Source organism: Phallusia mammillata, chromosome 3, assembly GCF_965637545.1.
Source record: "Phallusia mammillata chromosome 3, kaPhaMamm4.hap1.1, whole genome shotgun sequence".
In the NCBI taxonomy this organism is placed as follows: domain Eukaryota; kingdom Metazoa; phylum Chordata; class Ascidiacea; order Phlebobranchia; family Ascidiidae; genus Phallusia; species Phallusia mammillata.
Window position 1 is genome coordinate 29,483,516 of NC_137254.1, and position 23,199 is coordinate 29,506,714.

The 23,199-nt window shown below is 36.3% G+C and overlaps 1 protein-coding gene and 2 long non-coding RNA genes across 3 annotated transcripts; all 3 read left to right on the plus strand.

The window, feature by feature from the left end:
• Window positions 1-32: 32 nt before the first annotated feature.
• LOC145219964 (uncharacterized) lies at window positions 33-3,820 on the plus strand. The gene is made up of 8 exons (XM_080087260.1): window positions 33-36; window positions 771-912; window positions 1,564-1,585; window positions 1,688-1,740; window positions 2,597-2,658; window positions 2,970-3,022; window positions 3,477-3,621; window positions 3,779-3,820. Exons 1-7 carry the CDS (start codon window positions 33-35, stop codon window positions 3,492-3,494), a joined length of 354 nt encoding a protein of 117 aa, XP_079943386.1. The 3' UTR covers window positions 3,495-3,621; window positions 3,779-3,820.
• An 8,316-nt stretch (window positions 3,821-12,136) lies between these two features.
• Window positions 12,137-12,516, plus strand: LOC145217409 (uncharacterized). The gene is made up of 3 exons (XR_013857392.1): window positions 12,137-12,221; window positions 12,292-12,351; window positions 12,421-12,516. It is a non-coding gene; the product is annotated as an uncharacterized LOC145217409 (long non-coding RNA).
• A 3,930-nt stretch (window positions 12,517-16,446) lies between these two features.
• On the plus strand, window positions 16,447-22,576 carry LOC145220082 (uncharacterized). Its single transcript, XR_013857988.1, has 13 exons — window positions 16,447-16,663; window positions 16,777-17,695; window positions 17,762-18,022; window positions 18,211-19,408; window positions 19,479-19,539; window positions 19,609-19,742; window positions 19,871-19,947; window positions 20,416-20,819; window positions 20,890-20,949; window positions 21,020-21,150; window positions 21,256-21,896; window positions 21,961-22,020; window positions 22,513-22,576. It is a non-coding gene; the product is annotated as an uncharacterized LOC145220082 (long non-coding RNA).
• The last annotated feature ends 623 nt before the right edge of the window (window positions 22,577-23,199 follow it).

The window sequence follows — 23,199 nt, forward strand, 5'->3', positions numbered from 1 at the left end:
TATCATATAGCATGCAAGAATATAAGTCCAAAATGGGTAGGCCTATCTCATACGAAATTAAATTTCTATTTAATTAACTAACTGTCACCCAACTAAAACAGCCCAAACCGTCAGCACCTTTAAAAGTCCGCAATGGTATAATTTTTAAAAGTATATTTCTATTCATAAAAAATGCACCGGTTATGAAATGCTTTTGGTTGGGTGAGGTTGTAAAGCGCAAAACACGGGCACAATTGATAAATAATGACTAAACGCGTTTAAACTGCACCGCCAATATGGCGTTATGTGGCCGGGTATAAAAGACAGTGAGTTTAGTGAATTTTGTGTAAACACGGATTTAACTGAAAAACAAATCATTGAAATAAACTTCCGATAGTTACTGATAAACTGAACTGAACAGACACAAAATATTTGAAATAGTACATTATTGCTAGTTTTTTACCAGGGCATGTTAAGATGTTTTACCCCACTAATCCACATTTATATGCGTGGCAAAATTGTTATTTATTAACTACACTTAAAGGCATCGAATAGCTCTACAACCGAACAGCAGTTCAAACTACAGTTGGTATGGATATTTTGTCGTACGTTTAGGCTGTGGTCATTTGCCACGTTACAAAAACTGTGTCACGTGATGCCACTTTGACCATTGGGCGTTCTAACTCTTGGCCTCAAGGTTTCAATTAACCTACTCCCGAACGCAACTGACTAATTTGGTGCAATGACGTTTGCTATTGGTTGGTTTAAAATCGCCCTGTAACGTGTTCAAGACGAGAGCTCTGATTGGTCAAAGGGAAAAAAGAAAAAAAGTACCGTCACACTTCTTGTTCTTGTGGGTGTTGGCTCATTCTTTTCTGGTGACTCTTGCCGAAGGATGTTGTGCTGTGCCGAAAGCAAACTGTGCGAATGCAGGTAATGCTATTGTTTTAAATTGTTTCACAAAATAGATTGTAACTATACCGAAACCACGATTAGATAATTTAAAGCATTATAAGCTTGTTCAATTGCAAAAGCTTTCAAACAAAATCGGCAGAAGCAAATAATGTGACATTATAAATAGCGAATAGAAGCCAACACTTCTACCATGTTGATGCGAATAGCTAGTCTGGTGCTTAAGCATGTTGCACTTCATTTTTGCATGTAATATTTGTTTGTCGGCATTGGTAGAAGTGCCTAAGGGACGAATTTTTCAAACAAATAGTATAAATTTACGTTTTGGTTATTCGAATAATTGTTATGTGGCAAATTTTCGTTCCGACTTAACTTTTTAGAATATGGTGACGTTTAAGGCTATCGCGACACGAACACCGGGCATAAACTTGTAATCAGGTGTTGACGTAATATACATTCAATGCCCTATCAAATTATTACAAGTTGATTCGAAGATGCAAAGACAGTGTAACGTGCACCCTATACTGTCTTCGCATGTTGACATGTTTCAGCACATGATAAAAATGTAGCTTTAAATGTTCTATATTTTTCTGCTTCTGCTGTTTTCTTTCATACAGATTACGTGGAAACGCCACGGCCATTTTATGTGTCGAGAAGGAACTGAATTGTAAGGCACAAGTCCTTCGCATTTAAGGTAACTTGCTCCTAAGCCGAGTTTCAGCTTTTATGGATGTTGAAATGGTTCATTTTTATTTATTATTTCATATTGCTTTACTATTGTTGATTTTTTTTTCAGGTTTTTGTCACCAACCGCTCCTACGTTCTGACACAGATACGGAAGACAACAATGTAAGTAAACTTGTTTAAACAATAGCGTTGAAGAGTTCATTAAAATATGTGGTAAAAACGGACATAAGAAAACATAATGTATACTAGGCCTACCATATTTCCATCCCCCAAAAGGAGGACACATTGTAAAAAAATCATGAAAAAAATACTTTAAAGACCCCTAAAAAATAAAAGCCTAAAAAATTAAACGGTAAAATCAAAAGTTTAACGTTTATTACAAGACTAAAATAAGCTTATATTTTCAATAAATGTAAATTCCACTTGTATTCTTTAAAAAATATGCCGAAGATGCATATTTGGCTGTTTTTAAAAGCATAATTGTCACATATGTATTTGGTAAACCAGAAATTCTTTCAAAAGGAGGACATTTGGGCACTTTTTCTTGTCCTCGTAGGACAACTTGTTTTTTGTTAAAAAGGAGGACATGTCCTCCAAAAAGATGACGTATGGTAGGCCTAATGTATACCCCATAACATTGTGCAGTTGCAAGTCGGGCCGTGCAAATAGTGACATAGATAGCAAGTTTAAAACTAAAACTTTTACCATGCTAATGCGAATAGCTAGCCCGTGCTTGAGCATGTTGCCCATTATTTTTTGCATGTCATGTGTTTTGGGCTAACTGTTCGTTTGTCGGCATCGGTAAAAGTGCGCATTTAGCAAATTTACCAAACAAATTAGCGTAATTTTTTACAGTTTAAATTTTAAGTTTTGGTAATGTAGTTAGGTTGAAGATGCGAAAACAGTGTAACGTGCACTTATACTGTCTTCGCATGTTGACATATTGGCAAGTTATAATGTAACTTTACAAGTTTTTATTCGTTTCTGTCTCTGCTGTTTGTTTCTTTCTTTTATACAGTTTACCATGGAACGCGACGGCCGGTATCTACGACTGTAAGGAACAAAGCCTTAGAATTGGAGGTAAATTACTTTTAGGCTTGTTTATAACTATTGTAGTCTTCATATAAGGTAGAACAACCATTCTAATTACTTATAGGCCTACCATAAAAAACTATTTCAGACGAAGCATAAAAAAAATCTTATTAAATATCGGTTAACACTAAGACTCGTGATTTACACAAAACATTGATTACAAGAATATTTCGGTGTTAAATATAATAATTCAAAAAAATGTAAGTTACGATGAATATGTGGGTGAACGATTTTCAGATTCTCTGGCTATTGAAATGGTTCGTTTTCATTTTTTTTAACAATTGTTGATGTTGTTTCAGATTTCCATCACAAACCGCAGCTACGTTTTGACACAGATAAGGGAGGCGGCAGTGTAAGTAAACTTATTTAACAAACGTCTTTAAAAAAATATTAAAGTACGTGAAAAAATATCGGACATACGAAAATATAATGTAAACCCAATAACTTCGTTAAGTTTGCTAAAACAGCCGTCGCTCGTGCAAATAGTGTTGCATAAACAACGAATTAAAATTAACGCTTCTACCATGTTCATCCGAATAGCTAGCCCGTGCTTGAGTATGTTGCACTTCGTTTTTTGCATGTGATGTGTTATGGGGTAACTATTCGTTTGGCGGCATTGGTAGAAGTGCACTGCTCGGCGAGTTTCCGCGATCAAATAGCAAGTTGTGGTAATGTGATTACTTAACATTAATGGTCGAAGATGGAAAGACAGTGTAACATGTACTTATCCTGTCTTCGCACCTATTTTGAAAAAGTAGCTTTTTTGATTCAGATTTTGGGCTCTGCTTCTGCTTTTCTTTTTATAGGAAGTCAACAAGACATGAATCGAGTACTCGGAGGAGAACCAAGATTGACTTAAAATTGATTCAAGTTAAGTTCCATTGATTTTTAAGTTTTCATGGCTTAAATGGCTTCCATTTCCTACGATCCACAGGCAATGACAGATATATAGTAAGTAATCTGTAGTATACCGATATTAATGGTGGTTTGGCATGTTGCACTTCATGTGTTGGTGTGACTATGTAAGCATGTTAAAAATAAAATAATTTGCATTGATTGGAAAAGCAAACTTGGTGTGTCTTTGCTAATGGATTGTTTTTTTTTCTAGGGTTAATTTGTACTTCTCTGCATCATGTACTTTTCTGCCTCCAATGATAAAAATAAGTAAACAAGTACGTGAATGTTACATTCGATCGACTTTTAGAAACGCCTAGATTTAGCCTAAAACATGTGAAGGTAGTATAATACATGTAGTGTCAATTCTTGGTACTGCTTTTGCTTTGTTTTCAGAAGAAGGCAACAAGACACGCGTTGAACCAAGATGATAATTGAAGCCAAACCGATTAAAGTTAAGTTAGCTACTTTGAAGCAAATATACTTGGGTCGCATATTTGGCAACTCATCACTTAGTTTAACTGTATTATAATACCATAAGGGTTCCAATTTTGCATGTTGATTTGCACGTTGCATTTGATGTTTGTGGCATGTGACGTGTGTTCTGACTGCTTAAATGTTTGCATCGGTAAAATTATTAAAAGTGAACTAGATTTTGTACTTTTTGTGTCTCTTGGCTTGGCTTCTGCTTGCTTTTCTTTTATAGGAAGGCCGCCAGACAAGAATCGAATACTCGGAACAACCAAGGTTGACTTCAAACCGACAGAAGTTAAGTTCCATTGATTTTAAAGTTTTCCATGACATAAATAACTTACCGCACAATTGACGACCCACAGTTAAATGGCAGACATATGGTTGTTAAGCTGTTGTATACAAAGTGCATGGTGGTTTGGTGTGTTGCACTTTATGTGTTGCATGTCACTTATCTTCTGACGGCGAGTAATAATACCTAGTTTTAAAATACCAGTTTTATTCTTCAAAAATTACCGTAATTAATGTATTGCTAAGCAGGCCTAAATGCTTCGCACTGGTAATGGATTGTTTTTTAGGATTTGTGACTTTTGTGCATCCAGGTGGACAGGTAAACGAAACATGAAATTCACTACAACAAGCAAACAAGTACGTAAGTGTGTTACAGAAATTGACATAATGAAACGTCTGAAACGTCATAATGAAACTTTTGCATGCAGATTTGGCATGTTGCAATTTGTGTTAACGCAAGTTAGTAAATTGACTCTTTGTATCTCTACAAACACAGTGCACGTTTTTATTGTTATTTAGTTCCTGCGGAAATGCACAAGACGTACCGCTCATGTGAAGTTCCATATTAACAAGCGTTGTGATTGGTTGAAAGCAAAAAAAATCGATCCGTCATATTTTTGCAGCTCACGTTAAAGGTGGATTTTCAAATCGGGTAATTCTGTTATTACGTATTCTGTTGTTTATACGTTTGCTTATACTTCGAACTCTGCAAAATATTTACAACTAAATCTGTTGTTACTGATAATGGTTTGTTTTTTAGGATTTATTTGTACTTTTGTGCATCCAATTGAACAGTTAAGGGCTCGAAACAGGAAATTTACTACAACAAGCAAACAGGTACGTAAATGTTTTCCGTAAATTGAAATAATAAAACGCCTAGTTCGAGCTAATAACGTGTGAGTATGGTATAGCGTGCACATTTCTTCACATGTTACTTAAAACGTATAGTGTCCATTAAATTATATATTGTGTTGTGTTTCTTGGTGCTGCTTCTGCTTTTTTAAAGGCAACAAGAGTCGCGTAGAGCCAAGATTGAATTTGAAGCTAAACCGAATGAAGTTAGTTACCTTGATTTTTACGTTTTTTTGCTTCGTAATTAGCGCAACTCAAAAGTAAGTTGTTCGTCTTTAGCATAATAATGATAACAGTTTTGCATGCAGATTTGGCACGTTGCACTTTGTGGCTATCGGCACCGATGAAACCAAAACATTAAAAGCGAACATGATTTAGTATCGTGTGTTGCGTTTCTTGGTTCTGCTTCTGCTTTTCTTTTTATAGGAAGACAACAGGACATGAATCGTGTACTCGGAGAACCAAAATGAAGATACTTTAACATCGAACTAATGAAAGTTAAGTTATCCTGTTTTTAATCTGTTTGTGGCTTGAATGGTTTGTCGCATAATATATAGACGCATAGTTGACGACACAGTTTTATATTTAGGTTTAAGGTTTTGGCATGTTGCACTGTGTGTTTTGTATGTCACGTGTGTTCTGACTATAAGTAGGCGTAATGAATCCTTGTGTCGATAGGTTCAATGCTGCTGTAAGTTTTGTTGCAGAAGTTTGTCCAGCAACGGTTCTACAAAGCATCGAAACCTGCAAAGCCATTGGAGGAATCCGGTTTATGTGCAGACATGTTAGATGTAGGTAAACAAGTACAGTGTTACGATCATTTATCGAATGCTTGGAATAATTATCACTTGTGTTATCTTTTTAGAACCGCCGAACCTGTGATATCCAGTAGCACCGACGAATACTTGGCCAGCAGTTAACACAGGTTAGTGGTTTGGCTCGCCTTTGTATCTTGTATCTCTACAAAAACATGCGTGTTTTTATTGTTATTTAGTTCCTGCGCAAATGCGCAAGACGTACCGTTCATGTGAAGTTCTTTATTAACAAGCGTTGTCATTGGTTGAAAGCAAAAAAATGCGATCCGTCATATTTTTGCAGCTCACGTTAAAGGTGAATGTTCAAATCGGATAATTCTGTTATTATATATTCTGTTGTTTATACGTTTGCTTATACTTCGAAGTCTGCAAAATATTTGGAACTAAATGTGTTGTTACTGATAATGGTTTGTTTTTTAGGATTTATTTGTACTTTTGTGCATCCAATTGAACAGTTAAGGGCACGAAACATGAAATTTACTACAACAAGCAAACAGGTACGTGAAAGTTTTCCAAAAATTGACACAGTAATATGCCTAGATTAGTTAAATAACAAGTGAAGTTGGAATAGCGTGCACATATCCCATCTTTGCATGTAATTTAATCCGTAAAGTGTCAATAAATTATAATACTGTGTTAAGTTTTTTGGTACTGCTATTGCTATTTTCTCAGATTGCAACATAAGTCGCGTTGACCCAAGATGGAAATTGCAGCCGAATCGATTGAAGTTAAGTTACTTTGGTTTTTACGTTTTTCGCTTCGTAATTATAGTGGCATATCAAGAGTTAGTTGTTCATCTTTAGTTTTATAAGGATAGCTGTTTTGCATACTGATGTGGCATGTTGCACTTTGTGTTTGGCATGTCACTACTATTGGCTATCAGCATCGGCGTGAAAAAATATTTAATGCGAACTAGTTTTAGTATCGTGTATTGTGTTTCTTGGTTCTACTTCTGCTTTTCCTTTTCCTTTTATAGGAAGACAACTGGACATGAATCGTGTACTCGGAGAACCAAAACGAATATACTTTAACATCGAACTAATGAAAGTTAAGTTAACCTGTTTTCAATCTGTTTGTGGCTTAAATGGTTTGTCGCATAATTTAAGACACATAATTGACAACAAAGTTTATATATTTAGGTATAAGGTTTTGGCATGTTGCACCGTGTGTTTTGTATGTCACGTGTGTTCTGACTAAGTAAGCTTAATAAAACCTTGTGACGATAACAATATTGAATCAAATGTAGTTTAGTCTTATTTGTGAAGTTTGTCCAGCAACGTTTCTACAAAGCATCGAAACCTGCAAACCCATTGGAGAAATCCGGTTTATGTGCAGACATGTTAGATGTAGGTAAACAACTGCAGTGTTACGATCGTTTATCGAATGCTTGGAATAATTATCACTTGTGTTATCTTTTTAGAACCGCCGAAACCTGTGCTGTCCAGAAGGACCGACGAATACTTGGCCAGCAGTTAACACAAGTTAGTGGTTTGACTCCCCTTTGTATCTTGTATCTCTACACACACAATGCGTGTTTTTATTTTTCTTAATTCCTGCAGAAATGCACCAGAGGTACCGACTGTGTTAAGTTCGAAATCAAAAGCGTTGTGATGTGTTGTTTGAGATGATGGTTTGTTTTAGGATTTATTTGTACTTTTGTGCATCCAATTGAACAGTTAAGGGCACGAAACATGATATTTACTACAACAAGCAAACAGGTACGTAAATGTTTTCCGTAAATTGAAATAAGAAAACGCCTAGTTTGAGCGAATAACGTGTGAATGTGGTATAGCGTGCACATACCTCACATGTTACTTAAAACGTATAGTGTCCATTAAATTACATATTGTGTTGTGTTTCTTGGTACTGCTTCTGCTTTTTAAAGGCAACAAGAGTCGCGTAGAGCCAAGATGGAAATTGCAGCCTAACCGAATGAAGTTAGTTACCTTGATTATTCGTTTGTTGCTTCGTAATTAGTGGCAACTCCGTAAGTTGTTCGTCTTTGGTAAAATAAGGATAACACCTTTGCATGTAGATTTGGCATGTTACACTTTGTGTTTGGCATGTCACTACTATTGGCTATCGGCACCGATTTAAATAAAAGATTACATTCAAACATGATTTAGTATCTTGTGTTGCGTTTCTTGATTCTGCTTCTGCTTTTCTTTTATAGGAAGACAACAGGACATGAATCGTGTACTCGGAGAACCAAAATGAAGATACTTTACCATCGAACTAATAAAAGTTAAGTTGACCTGTTTTCAATCTGTTTGTGGCTTAAATGGTTTGTCGCATAATTTATCAACGCAGAGTTGACGATAAAGTTTTATATTTAGGTGTAAGGTTTTGGCATGTTGCACCGTGTGTTTTGTATGTCACGTGTGTTCTGACTAAGTAAGCATAATAAAACCTTGTGACTTTAACAATATTAAATCAAATGTAGTTTAGTCTTATTTGGGTTTAGACATCAATGCTGCTGTAAGTTTTGTTGCAGACGTTTGTCCAGCAACGGTTCTACAAAGCATCGAAACCTGCAAAGCCATTGGAGGAATCCGGTTTATATGCAGACATGTTAGATAAAGGTAAACAACTGCAGTGTTACGATCGTTTGTCGAATACTTGAAATAATTGTCACTTGTGTTATCTTTTTAGAACCGCCGAAACCTGCGCTGTTTAGTAGGATCAACAAATGCTTGGCCAGCAGTTAACACAGGTTAGTGGTTTGACTCCCCTTTGTATCTTGTTTCTCTACACACACAATGCGTGTTTTTATTTTTCTTAGTTCCCGCGGAAATGCACCAGAGGTACCGCCTGTGTTAAGTTCGGAATCAAAAGCGTTGTGATGTGTTGTTACAGATAATGGATTGTTTTAGGATTTATTTGTACTTTTGTGCATCCAATTGAACAGTTAAGGGCTCGAAACAGGAAATTTACTACAACAAGCAAACAGGTACGTAAATGTTTTCCGTAAATTGAAATAATAAAACGCCTAGTTCGAGCTAATAACGTGTGAGTATGGTATAGCGTGCACATTTCTTCACATGTTACTTAAAACGTATAGTGTCCATTAAATTACATATTGTGTTGTGTTTCTTGGTACTGCTTCTGCTTTTTTGAAGGCAACAAGAGTCGCGTAGAGCCAAGATGGAAATTGCAGCCTAACCGAATGAAGTTAGTTACCTTGATTATTCGTTTGTTGCTTCGTAATTAGTGGCAACTCCGTAAGTTGTTCGTCTTTGGTAAAATAAGGATAACACCTTTGCATGTAGATTTGGCATGTTACACTTTGTGTTTGGCATGTCACTACTATTGGCTATCGGCACCGATTTAAATAAAAGATTACATTCAAACATGATTTAGTATCTTGTGTTGCGTTTCTTGATTCTGCTTCTGCTTTTCTTTTATAGGAAGACAACAGGACATGAATCGTGTACTCGGAGAACCAAAATGAAGATACTTTACCATCGAACTAATAAAAGTTAAGTTGACCTGTTTTCAATCTGTTTGTGGCTTAAATGGTTTGTCGCATAATTTATCAACGCAGAGTTGACGATAAAGTTTTATATTTAGGTGTAAGGTTTTGGCATGTTGCACCGTGTGTTTTGTATGTCACGTGTGTTCTGACTAAGTAAGCATAATAAAACCTTGTGACTTTAACAATATTAAATCAAATGTAGTTTAGTCTTATTTGGGTTTAGACATCAATGCTGCTGTAAGTTTTGTTGCAGACGTTTGTCCAGCAACGGTTCTACAAAGCATCGAAACCTGCAAAGCCATTGGAGGAATCCGGTTTATATGCAGACATGTTAGATAAAGGTAAACAACTGCAGTGTTACGATCGTTTGTCGAATACTTGAAATAATTGTCACTTGTGTTATCTTTTTAGAACCGCCGAAACCTGCGCTGTTTAGTAGGATCAACAAATGCTTGGCCAGCAGTTAACACAGGTTAGTGGTTTGACTCCCCTTTGTATCTTGTTTCTCTACACACACAATGCGTGTTTTTATTTTTCTTAGTTCCCGCGGAAATGCACCAGAGGTACCGCCTGTGTTAAGTTCGGAATCAAAAGCGTTGTGATGTGTTGTTACAGATAATGGATTGTTTTAGGATTTATTTGTACTTTTGTGCATCCAATTGAACAGTTAAGGGCTCGAAACAGGAAATTTACTACAACAAGCAAACAGGTACGTAAATGTTTTCCGTAAATTGAAATAATAAAACGCCTAGTTCGAGCTAATAACGTGTGAGTATGGTATAGCGTGCACATTTCTTCACATGTTACTTAAAACGTATAGTGTCCATTAAATTACATATTGTGTTGTGTTTCTTGGTACTGCTTCTGCTTTTTTGAAGGCAACAAGAGTCGCGTAGAGCCAAGATGGAAATTGCAGCCTAACCGAATGAAGTTAGTTACCTTGATTATTCGTTTGTTGCTTCGTAATTAGTGGCAACTCCGTAAGTTGTTCGTCTTTGGTAAAATAAGGATAACACCTTTGCATGTAGATTTGGCATGTTACACTTTGTGTTTGGCATGTCACTACTATTGGCTATCGGCACCGATTTAAATAAAAGATTACATTCAAACATGATTTAGTATCTTGTGTTGCGTTTCTTGATTCTGCTTCTGCTTTTCTTTTATAGGAAGACAACAGGACATGAATCGTGTACTCGGAGAACCAAAATGAAGATACTTTACCATCGAACTAATAAAAGTTAAGTTGACCTGTTTTCAATCTGTTTGTGGCTTAAATGGTTTGTCGCATAATTTATCAACGCAGAGTTGACGATAAAGTTTTATATTTAGGTGTAAGGTTTTGGCATGTTGCACCGTGTGTTTTGTATGTCACGTGTGTTCTGACTAAGTAAGCATAATAAAACCTTGTGACTTTAACAATATTAAATCAAATGTAGTTTAGTCTTATTTGGGTTTAGACATCAATGCTGCTGTAAGTTTTGTTGCAGACGTTTGTCCAGCAACGGTTCTACAAAGCATCGAAACCTGCAAAGCCATTGGAGGAATCCGGTTTATATGCAGACATGTTAGATAAAGGTAAACAACTGCAGTGTTACGATCGTTTGTCGAATACTTGAAATAATTGTCACTTGTGTTATCTTTTTAGAACCGCCGAAACCTGCGCTGTTTAGTAGGATCAACAAATGCTTGGCCAGCAGTTAACACAGGTTAGTGGTTTGACTCCCCTTTGTATCTTGTTTCTCTACACACACAATGCGTGTTTTTATTTTTCTTAGTTCCCGCGGAAATGCACCAGAGGTACCGCCTGTGTTAAGTTCGGAATCAAAAGCGTTGTGATGTGTTGTTACAGATAATGGATTGTTTTAGGATTTATTTGTACTTTTGTGCATCCAATTGAACAGTTAAGGGCTCGAAACAGGAAATTTACTACAACAAGCAAACAGGTACGTAAATGTTTTCCGTAAATTGAAATAATAAAACGCCTAGTTCGAGCTAATAACGTGTGAGTATGGTATAGCGTGCACATTTCTTCACATGTTACTTAAAACGTATAGTGTCCATTAAATTACATATTGTGTTGTGTTTCTTGGTACTGCTTCTGCTTTTTTGAAGGCAACAAGAGTCGCGTAGAGCCAAGATTGAATTTGAAGCCAAACCGAATGAAGTTAGTTACCTTGATTTTTACGTTTTTTTGCTTCGTAATTAGCGCAACTCAAAAGTAAGTTGTTCGTCTTTAGCATAATAATGATAACAGTTTTGCATGCAGATTTGGCACGTTGCACTTTGTGGCTATCGGCACCGATGAAACCAAAACATTAAAATCGAACATGATTTAGTATCGTGTGTTGCGTTTCTTGGTTCTGCTTCTGCTTTTCTTTTTATAGGAAGACAACAAGACATGAATCGTGTACTCGGAGAACCAAAATGAAGATACTTTAACATCGAACTAATGAAAGTTAAGTTAACCTGTTTTTAATCTGTTTGTGGCTTGAATGGTTTGTCGCATAATATATAGACGCATAGTTGACAACAAAGTTTTATATTTAGGTTTAAGGTTTTGGCATGTTGCACTGTGTGTTTTGTATGTCACGTGTGTTCTGACTATAAGTAGGCGTAATGAATCCTTGTGTCGATAGGTTCAATGCTGCTGTAAGTTTTGTTGCAGAAGTTTGTCCAGCAACGGTTCTACAAAGCATCGAAACCTGCAAAGCCATTGGAGGAATCCGGTTTATATGCAGACATGTTAGATAAAGGTAAACAACTGCAGTGTTACGATCGTTTATCGAATGCTTGGAATAATTATCACTTGTGTTATCTTTTTAGAACCGCCGAACCTGTGCTATCCAGAAGGACCGACGAATACTTGGCCAGCAGTTAACACAGGTTAGTGGTTTGGCTCCCCTTTGTATCTTGTATCTCTACAAAAACATGCGTGTTTTTGTTGTTATTTAGTTTCTGCGAAAATGCACAAGACGTACCGCTCATGTGAAGTTCCATATTAACAAGCGTTGTCATTGGTTAAAAGCAAAAAAAATGCGACCCGTCATGTTTTTGTAGCTCACGTTAAAGGTGGATGTTCAAATCAGGTGATTCTGTTATTATGTATTCTGTTGTTTAAGTATAAGCAAACGTATAAGCAAGGTGCACACTGTTTTTGCTCTGCAAAATAATTGGAACTAAATCTGTTGTTACTGATAATGGTTTGTTTTTTGGATTTATTTGTACTTTTGTGCATCCAATCGAACAGTTAAGGGCACGAAACATGAAATTTACTACAACAAGCAAACAGGTACGTAAATGATTTCCAAACATTGACACACTGTGAAATGCCTAAGCGTGCACATATCCCATCTTTGCATGTAATTTAATCCGTAAAGTGTCAATCAATTATAATACTGTGTTAAGTTTCTTGGTACTGCTATTGCTATTTTCTCAGATTGCATCATAAGTCGCATTGACCCAAGTTGGAAATTGCAGCCTAACCGATTGAAGTTAAGTTACTTTGGTTTTTAAGTTTTTCGCTTCGTAATTAGTGGTATATCAAGAGTTAGTTGTTCATCTTTAGTTTTGTAAGGATGACAGTTTTGTATGCTGATTTGGTATGTTGCACTTTGTGTTTGGCATGTCACTACTATTGGCTATCGTCATCGATGTAAATAAAAGATTAAATTTAAACATGATTTAGTATCGTGTATTGTGTTTCTTGGTTCTGCTTCTGCTTTTCCTTTTATAGGAAGACAACTGGACATGAATCGTGTACTCGGAGAACCAAAACGAATATACTTTAACATCGAACTAATGAGATTTAAGTTAACCTGTTTTCAATCTGTTTGTGGCTAAAATGGTTTGTCGCATAATTTAAAACCCATAGTTAACGACAAAGTTTTATATTTAGGTATAAGGTTTTGTCATGTTGCACTGTGTGTTTTGTATGTCACGTGTGTTCTGACTATAAATAGGCGTAATAAATCCTTGTGACGATAGTAATATTAAATCAAATGTAGTTTAGTCTCATTTAGGTTTAAACATCAATGCTGCTGTAAGTTTTGTTGCAGACGTTTGTCCAGCGACGTTTCTACAAAGCATCGAAACCTGCAAAGCCATTGGAGAAATCCGGTTTATGTGCGGACATGTTAGATGTAGGTAAACGACTGCAGTGTTACGATCGTGTGTCGAATGCTTGGGATAATTATCGTTTATATTTTCCTTTAGAACCGTCGAACCTGTGCTGTCCAGTAGGATCGACGAAAACTTGACCAACACTTAACACGCGTTAGTGATTTGAATCCCCTTTGTATCTTGTATCTCTACAAAAACAATGCGTGTTTTTATTGTTATTTAGTTACTGCGGAAATGCACAAGACGTACCGCTCATGTGAAGTTCTTTATTAACAAGCTTTGTCCTTGGTTGAAAGCAAAAAAATGCGATCCGTCATATTTTTGCAGCTCACGTTAAAGGTGGATGTTCAAATCGGGTAATTCTGTTATTATGTATTCTGCTGCTCATACGTTTGCTTATACTTCGAACTCTGAAAAATATTTGGAACTAAATGTCTTGTTACTGATAATGATTTGTTTTTTAGGATTGATTTGTACTTTTGTGCATCCAATCGAACAGTTAAGGGCACGAAACATGAAATTTACTACAACAAGCAAACAGGTACGTGAAAGTTTTCCAAACATTGACACAATGAAATGCCTAGATTAGTTGAATAACAAGTGAAGGTGGAATAGCGTGCACATATCCCATCTTTGCATGTAATTTAATCCGTAAAGTGTCAACCAATTATAATACTGTGTTAAGTTTCTTGGTACTGCTATTGCTGTTTTCTCAGATTGCATCATAAGTCGCATTGACCCAAGTTGGAAATTGCAGCCTAACCGATTGAAGTTAAGTTACTTTGGTTTTTAAGTTTTTCGCTTCGTAATTAGTGGTATATCAAGAGTTAGTTGTTCATCTTTAGTTTTGTAAGGATGACAGTTTTGTATGCTGATTTGGCATGTTGCACTTTGTGTTTGGCATGTCACTACTATTGGCTATCGTCATCGATGTAAATAAAAGATTAAATTTAAACATGATTTAGTATCGCGTGTTGCGTTTCTTGTTTCTGCTTTTCATTTATAGGAAGAGAACAGGACATGAATCGTGTACACAGAAAACAAAAATGAAGATACTTGAACATCGAACTAATGAAAGTTAAGTTAACCTGTTTTCAATCTGTTTGTGGCTTAAATGGTTTGTCGCATAATTTAAGACGCATAGTTGACAACAAAGTTTTTATATTTAGGTATAAGGTTTTGGCATGTTGCACTGTGTGTTTTGTATGTCACGTGTGTTCTGACTAAGTAAGCATAATAAAACCTTGTGACTTCAACACTATTCAATAAAATGTAGTTTAGTCTCATTTAGGTTTAAACATCAATGCTGCTGTAAGTTTTGTTGCAGACGTTTGTCCAGCAACGTTTCTACAAAGCATCGAAACCTGCAAAGCCATTGGAGGAATCCGGTTTATATGCAGACATGTTAGATGTAGGTAAACAACTGCAGTGTTACGATCGTTTGTCGAATGCTTGAAATAATTATCACTTAACCGCCGAACCTGTGCTGTCCAGAAGGACCGACAAATACTTGGCCAGCAGTTAACACAGGTTGGTGGTTTGACTCTTCTTTGTATCTCTACAAATACAGTAGTCCCCGCGGAAATGCACAAGACGCCCGTGTGCAGTTCGGAATCAACAAGCGTTGTGATTGGTTGAAAGCAAAAAAAATGCTATTCGTCTTTTTTTTTTGCTGCTCACGTTGAAGGTGAATGTTCAAATCAGGTAATAAGAATATTATTTAGTATCGAAACATATGCAAACTTCTAAACATGGTGCATACTATTTTTGTGCGGCAAATAACCCAAGTGTTGTCACTAATAATGGATTGTTTTTTGGGTTTTTTGTACTTTTGTGCATTCAGGTGAACAAGACACGAAACACGAAATTTACTACAACAACAAAAAGCAGACACGTAAATGTTTTCCTTAAATTGAATAATGAAGAGCCTATAGATTAGTTTAATAAGTGTGAATGTGGTATATCGTGCACATATCTTCACATTTTACTTAAAACGTATAGTGTCCATTAAATTACATATTGTGTTGTGTTTCTTCGTACTGCTTCTGCTTTTGTAAAGGCAACAAGAGTCGCGTAGAGCCAAGATTGAAATTGAAGCCAAACCGATTGAAGTTAAGTTACCTTGATTTTTACGTTTTTTGCTTCGTAATTAGTGGCAACTCAAAAGTAAGTTGTTCATCTTTAGCATAATAAGGATAACAGTTTTGCATGCAGATTTGGCATGTTGCACTTTGTGTTTAGCATGTCACTACTATTGGCTATCGGCACCAATCTAAATAAAACATTAAAAGCGAACATGATTTAGTATCGTGTATTGCGTTTCTTGATTCTGCTTATGTTTTTCTTTTTATAGGAAGACAACAGGACATGAATCGTGTTCTCGGAGAACCAAAATGAAGATACTTTAACATCGAACTAATAAACGTTAAGTTAACCTGTTTTCAATCTGTTGGTGGCTTAAATGGTTTGTCGCATAATTTAAGACGCATAGTTAACGACGAAGTTTTATATTTGGGTGTAAGGTTTTGGCATGTTACACCGTGTGTTTTGCATGTTACGTGTGTTCTGACTAAGTAAGCTTAATAAAACCTTGTGACGATAACACTATTAAGTCAAATGCAGTTTAGTCTTATTTGGGTTTAAACATCAATGCTGCTGTAAGTTTTGTTGCAGAAGTTTGTCCAGCAACGTTTCTACAAAGCATCGAAACCTGCAAAGCCATTGGAGGAATCCGGTTTATGTGCGGACATGTTGGATGTAGGTAAACAACTCCAGTGCTACGATCGTTTGTCAAACGCTTGAAATAATTGTCGTTTGTTTTTCTTAGAACCGTCAAACCTGTGCTGTCCAGTAGGACCGACAAATGCTTGGCCACCAGTTAACGCAAGTTAGTAAATGGACTCTTTGTATCTCTACAAACACAGTGCGTGTTTTTATTTTTCTTAGTTCTCGCGGAAATGCACCAGAGGCACCGCCCGTGTAAATTTCGAAATCAACATGCGTTGTGATTGGGTGAAAGCAAAAAAATGCTATTCGTCTTTTTTCTGTTCACGTTGAAGGTGGATTTTCAAATCAGGTACTAAGTATAATATTTAGTATCGATGCATAAGCGAACTTGTAAACAAGGTGACACTATTATCGTGCGGCAAATAACCCGAGTGCTGTTGCTAATAATGGATTGTTTTTTAGGATTTGTTTGTACTTCTGCGTATCCAGGTGAACTGCTTAAAGGCACGAAACATGAATTTCACTACATCAAAAAGGCAGGCATGTAAATGTTTTCCATAAATTGAAATAATGCAGCGCCTAGATTAGTTTAATAACGTGTGAATGTGGTATAGCGTGCAGATATCTTCACATGTTACTTAAAACGTGTAGTGTCCATTGGATTACATATTGTGTTGTGTTTCTTGGTACTGCTTCTGCTTTTTAAAGGCAACAAGAGTCGCCTAGAGCCAAGATTGAAATTGAAGTCAAACCGAGTGATTTTTACGTGTTTGCTTCGTAATAAGTTGCAACTCAGAAGTAAGTTGTTCGTCTTTGGCAAAATTAGGATAACAGTTTAGCATGTAGATTTGGCATGTTACACTTTGTGTTTGGCATGTCACTACCATTGGCTATCTGCACCGATTTAAATAAAAGATTAAATTTAAACATGATTTAGTATCGTGTATTGCGTTTCTTCTTTCTGCTTCTGCTTTTCTTTTTATAGGAAGACAACAGGACATGAATCGTGAACTCGGAGAACCAAAATGAAGATACTTTAACATCGAACTAATGAAAGTTAAGTTAACCTGTTTTCAATCTGTTTGTGGCTTAAATGGTTTGTCGCATAATATATAGACGCATAGTTGACGACAAAGTTTTATATTTAGGTATCAGGTTTTGGCATGTTGCACCGTGTGTATTGCATGTCACGTGTGTTCTGACTAAGTGGGCTTAATAAAACCTTGCGACGATAACAATATTAGAAAAAAAATAGTTTGTAGTTTTCTTATTTGGGTTTGAGCATCAATGCTGCTGTTAGTTTTGTTGCAGACGTTTGTTCATCGAAATTTCTACAAACCATGGAAACCTGCAAGGAATCCGGATGATATGTTGGAAGTAGGTAAACAACTCCAGTGCTACGATCGTTTGTCAAATGCTTGAAATAATTGTCGTTTGTTTTTCTTAGAACTGTCAAACCTGTGCTGTCCAGTAGGATCGACAAAAGCTTGGCGAACAGTTAACGCAAGTTAGTAAATTGACTCTTTGTATCTCTGCAAACACAGCGCGTGTTTTTATTGTTATTAGTTCCCGCGGAAATGGACGTGACGTACCGCTAATGTAAATTTCGGAATCAACAAGCGTTGTGATTGGTTAAAAGCAAAAAAAAAATGCTATTCGTCTTTTGCTGCTCGCGTCGAAGGAGGATAGTCAATCTTTTAAAGTTAAGGTACTAAATTTTATTTTAATATTGTTTAATCTCTCAAGTAGTTAGAATTTAATGCTTGCTTGTTTGACGTCCATTAAGTTATAGAAGACATTGGTTTTTAAGTTGCAGAAAGCTTAGCGTCAGATATGCGACAAAACTATTTGTTTAAAAAATACATTGAATTCTGATCCTGTTTTTTCTTGCTACAGATTCACGTTTGATGTTGGATGACGATGATTGGAAGACTTGTTGACAAGAAAACGTTACAAAACAGGCGAGTAACAACAAATTTATTAATGTTATTTATTTAGTTGGGTATAAAAGTTGGGTTGTAGGCCATGCTATTCGTCACATTTTTGCTGCTCACGAAGGTGGATTTTCAAATCAGGTGACAAGTATATTGTTTAGTATCGATGCGTCAGCAAACCTGTAAACAAGGTGACACTATTTTTGTGCGGCAAATAACCTGTTACTAATAATGGATTGTTTTTTAGGATTTGTTTGTACTTCTGTGCATCCAGGTGAACTGCTAAGGGCACGAAACATGAATTTCACTGCAACAAAAAGGCAGGCATGCAAATGTTTTCCATAAATTGAAATAATGCAGCGCCTAGATTAGTTTAATAACGTGTGAATGTGGTATAGCGTGCACATATCTTCACATGTTACTTAAAACGTGTAGTGTCCATTGGATTACATATTGTGTTGTGTTTCTTGGTACTGCTTCTGCTTTTTTGAAGGCAACAAGAGTCGCGTACATCCAAGCTGGAAATTGAAGCCAAACCGATTGAAGTTAAGTTACCTTGATTTTTACGTGTTTGCTTCGTAATAAGTTGCAACTCAGAAGTAAGTTGTTCGTCTTTGGTAAAATAAGGATAACAGTTTTGCATGTTTATTTGGCATGTTACACTTTGTGTTTGGCATGTCACTACCATTGGCTATCAATACCGATGTAAATAAAAGATTAAATTTAAACATGATTTAGTATCTTGTGTTGCGTTTCTTGATTCTGCTTCTGCTTTTCTTTTTATAGGAAGACAACAGGACATGAATCGTGAACTCGGAGAACCAAAATGAAGATACTTTACCATCGAACTAATAAAAGTTAAGTTAACATAATTTATAGACGCAGAGTTGACGACAAAGTTTTATATTTAGGTGTAAGGTTTTGGCATGTTGCACTGTGTGTTTTGTATGTCACGTGTGTTCTGACTAAGTAAGCATAATAAAACCTTGTGACTTTAACAATATTAAATCAAATGTAGTTTAGTCTGGTTTGGGTTTAAACATTAATGCTGCTTTGAGTTTTGTTGCAGACGTTTGTCCAGCAACGTTTCTACAAAGCATCGAAACCTGCAAAGCTATTGGAGGAATCCGGTTTATATGCAGACATGCTGTTAGATGCAGGTAAACAACTGCAGTGTTACGATCGTTTGTCGAATACTTGAAATAATTGTCACTTGTGTTATCTTTTTAGAACCGCCGAAACCTGCGCTGTTTAGTAGGATCAACAAATGCTTGGCCAGCAGTTAACACAGGTTAGTGGTTTGACTCCCCTTTGTATTTTGTATCTCTACAAAAACATGCGTGTTTTTATTGTTATTTAGTTTCTGCGGAAATGCACAAGACGTACCGCTCATGTGAAGTTCCATATTAACAAGCGTTGTCATTGGTTGAAAGCCAAAAAAATGCGTTCCGTCATATTTTTGCCCCTCACGTTAAAGGTGGATATTCAAATCAGGTGATTCTGTTATTATGTATTCTGTTGTTCGAAGTATATGCAAACGTATAAGCAAGGTGCACACTATTTTTGCTCTGCAAAATAATTGGAACTAAATCTGTTGTTACTGATAATGGTTTGTTTTTTAGGATTTATTTGTACTTTTGTGCATCCAATTGAACAGTTAAGGGCACGAAACATGAAATTTACTACAACAAGCAAACAGGTACGTGAAAGTTTTCCAAAAATTGACACAAAGAAACGCCTAGATTAGTTAAATAAAAAGTGAAGCTGGTATAAGCGTGCACATATTCCACCTTTGCATGTAACTTAATCCGTAAATTGTCAATAAATTGTAATACTGCGTTAAGTTTTTTGGTACTGCTATTGCTATTTTCTCAAATTGCAACATAAGTCGCGTTGACCCAAGATGGAAATTGCAGCCTAACCGATTGAAGTTAAGTTACTTTGATTTTCAAGTTTTTCGCTTCGTAATAAGTGGCATATCAAGAGTTGTTCATCTTTAGTTTTATAAGGATAACAGTTTTGCATGCTGATGTGGCATGTTGCACTTTGTGTTTGGCATGTCACTATTATTGGCTATCAGCATCGGCGTGAAAAAACATTTAAAGCTAACTAGATTTAGTATCGTGTGTTGCGTTTCTTTGTTCTGCTTATGTTTTTCTTTTTATAGGAAGACAACAGGACATGAATCGTGTACTCGGAGAACCAAAATGAAGATACTTTAACATCGAACTAATAAACGCTAAGTTAACCTGTTTTCAATCTGTTGGTGGCTTAAATGGTTTGTCGCATAATTTAAGACGCATAGTTAACGACGAAGTTTTATATTTGGGTGTAAGGTTTTGGCATGTTACACCGTGTGTTTTGCATGTTACGTGTGTTCTGACTAAGTAAGCTTAATAAAACCTTGTGACGATATCACTATTAAATCAAATGCAGTTTAGTCTTATTTGGGTTTAAACATCAATGCTGCTGTAAGTTTTGTTGCAGAAGTTTGTCCAGCAACGTTTCTACAAAGCATCGAAACCTGCAAAGCCATTGGAGGAATCCGGTTTATGTGCGGACATGTTGGATGTAGGTAAACAACTCCAGTGCTACGATCGTTTGTCAAACGCTTGAAATAATTGTCGTTTGTTTTTCTTAGAACCATCGAACCTGTGCTGTCCAGTAGGACCGAAGAATACTTGGCCACCAGTTAACACAGGTTAGTGGTTGGACTCTCCTTTGTATCTTGTATCTCTACAAACACAGTGCACGTTTTTAATGTTGTTTAGTTCCTGCGGAAATGCTCATGACGTATCGCCCGTGTGCAGTTCGGAATCAACAAGTGTTGTGATGGGGTGAAAGCCAATAAATGCGATCCATCTTACTTGCTGCTCACGTTGAAGGTGGATTTTCAAATCAGGTAACAAGTGTATTGTTTAGTATCGATGCGTAAGCAAACCTGTAAACAAGGTGACACTATTTTTGTGCGGCAAATAACCTGTTACTGATAATGGATTGTGTTTAGGATTTGTTTGTACTTTTGTGCATTCAGTTGAACAGGACACGAAACACGAAATTTACTACAACAAAAAAGCAGGCACGTAAATGTTTTCCATAAATTGAAATAATGAAGCGCCGAGATCAGTTTAATAACGTGTGAATGTGGTATAGCGTGCACATATCTTTACGTGTTACTTAAAACGTATAGTGTCCATTAAATTACATATTGTGTTGTTTTTCTTGGTTTTGCTTCTGCTTTTCTTTTTATAGGAATACAACAGGACATGAATCGTGTACTCGGAGAACCAAAATGAAGATACTTTAACATCGAACTAATGAAAGTTAAGTTAACCTGTTTTCAATCTGTTTGTGGCTTAAATGGTTTGTCGCATAATATATAGACGCATAGTTGACGACAAAGTTTTATATTTAGGTATAAGGTTTTGGCATGTTGCACCGTGTGTTTTGCATGTCACGTGTGTTCTGACTAAGTGGGCTTAATAAAACCTTGCGACGATAACAATATTAGAAAAAAAATAGTTTGTAGTTTTCTTGTTTGGGTTTGAGCATCAATGCTGCTGTTAGTTTTGTTGCAGACGTTTGTTCATCGAAATTTCTACAAACCATGGAAACCTGCAAGGAATCCGGATGATGTGTTGGAAGTAGGTAAACAACTCCAGTCTTACGATCGTTTGTCGAATGCTTGGGATAATTATCGTGTTTTCCTTAGAACCGTAAAACCTGTGCCGTCCAGTAGGATCGACAAAAGCTTGGCGAACAGTTAACGCAAGTTAGTAAAGTGACTCTTTTTATCTCTGCAAACACAGTGCGTGTTTTTATTGTTATTAGTTCCCGCGGAAATGTACATGACGTAAGTTCGGATCAACAAGCGTTGTGATTGGGTAAAAGCAAAAAAAAAATGCTAATCGTCTTTTGCTGCTCGCGTTAAAGGGGGATAGTCAATCTTTTTAAGTTAAGCTTCTAAATTTTATTTTAATATCGCTTAATCCGTCAAGTAGTTACACAATGTGCGAATACGCCGCATAAGACGAGAGTCAGAGAAAGTAGGCAATCTGTCCGGTTCGCTGTAGTATGAAGGCACACGATAACGGTAGTGAGAGAGGCCGCTACATGACAGAATTTAATGCTTGCTTGTTTGACGTCCATCAGTTTATAGCAGACATAGGTTTTTAAGTTGCAGAAAGCTTAGCGTCAGATATGCGACAAAACTATTTGTTTAAAAAATACACTTGCATTCTGATCCTGTTTTGTCTTGCTACAGATTAACGTTTGATGCTGGATGAGGATGATTGGAAGACTTGTTGACAAGAAACGTTACAAAACAGGCGAGTGAAAATAAATTTATTAATGTCATTTAGTAATTTGTTTATAATTTAAGTTTGTATGCCAAGCATGGGAATACAGTATAAACGTGCACTTATACTGTTTTCGCATGCTGGTATAGTTAACTTTGTGTAATAATTGTTACTTATTGTGACAATTCCTAGTTCTGCTTCTGTTTGTTTTGTTTCGCAGAAAAAATGGAAGAGAGGAGATTTCGGAGACGTCGAAACGATGTTGAAACGAAAGGAAACATTTTAAGTTAAGTTGCTAAAGTTTTCTTAATTGTCAGCTGGAGTAGTTAGAATTTGAGGCATATTTGATTTCCTTCAGTTTGTAGCAGACATAAGTTTAAAAGTTGCAGGAAGATAAATGTAGATAAATGCCACTTAATTTGATGATTTAATTCACACTTATATTCACTGACATCTAATCCTGTTTTTTACTACAGATCTACGTTGGATGTTGGATGACGATGAATTCAAGATATCGGAGACTTGTTTGAATAAGTTGAAAGCACCCGAGCTGAGGAGTATGCACTGCGTTCGTTACACTTCCAATCACGTTACTGATGTTGGGTTCATTTGTTTCAGGTTCACCGATGTATTGATTGGATGACCTCTGAAAC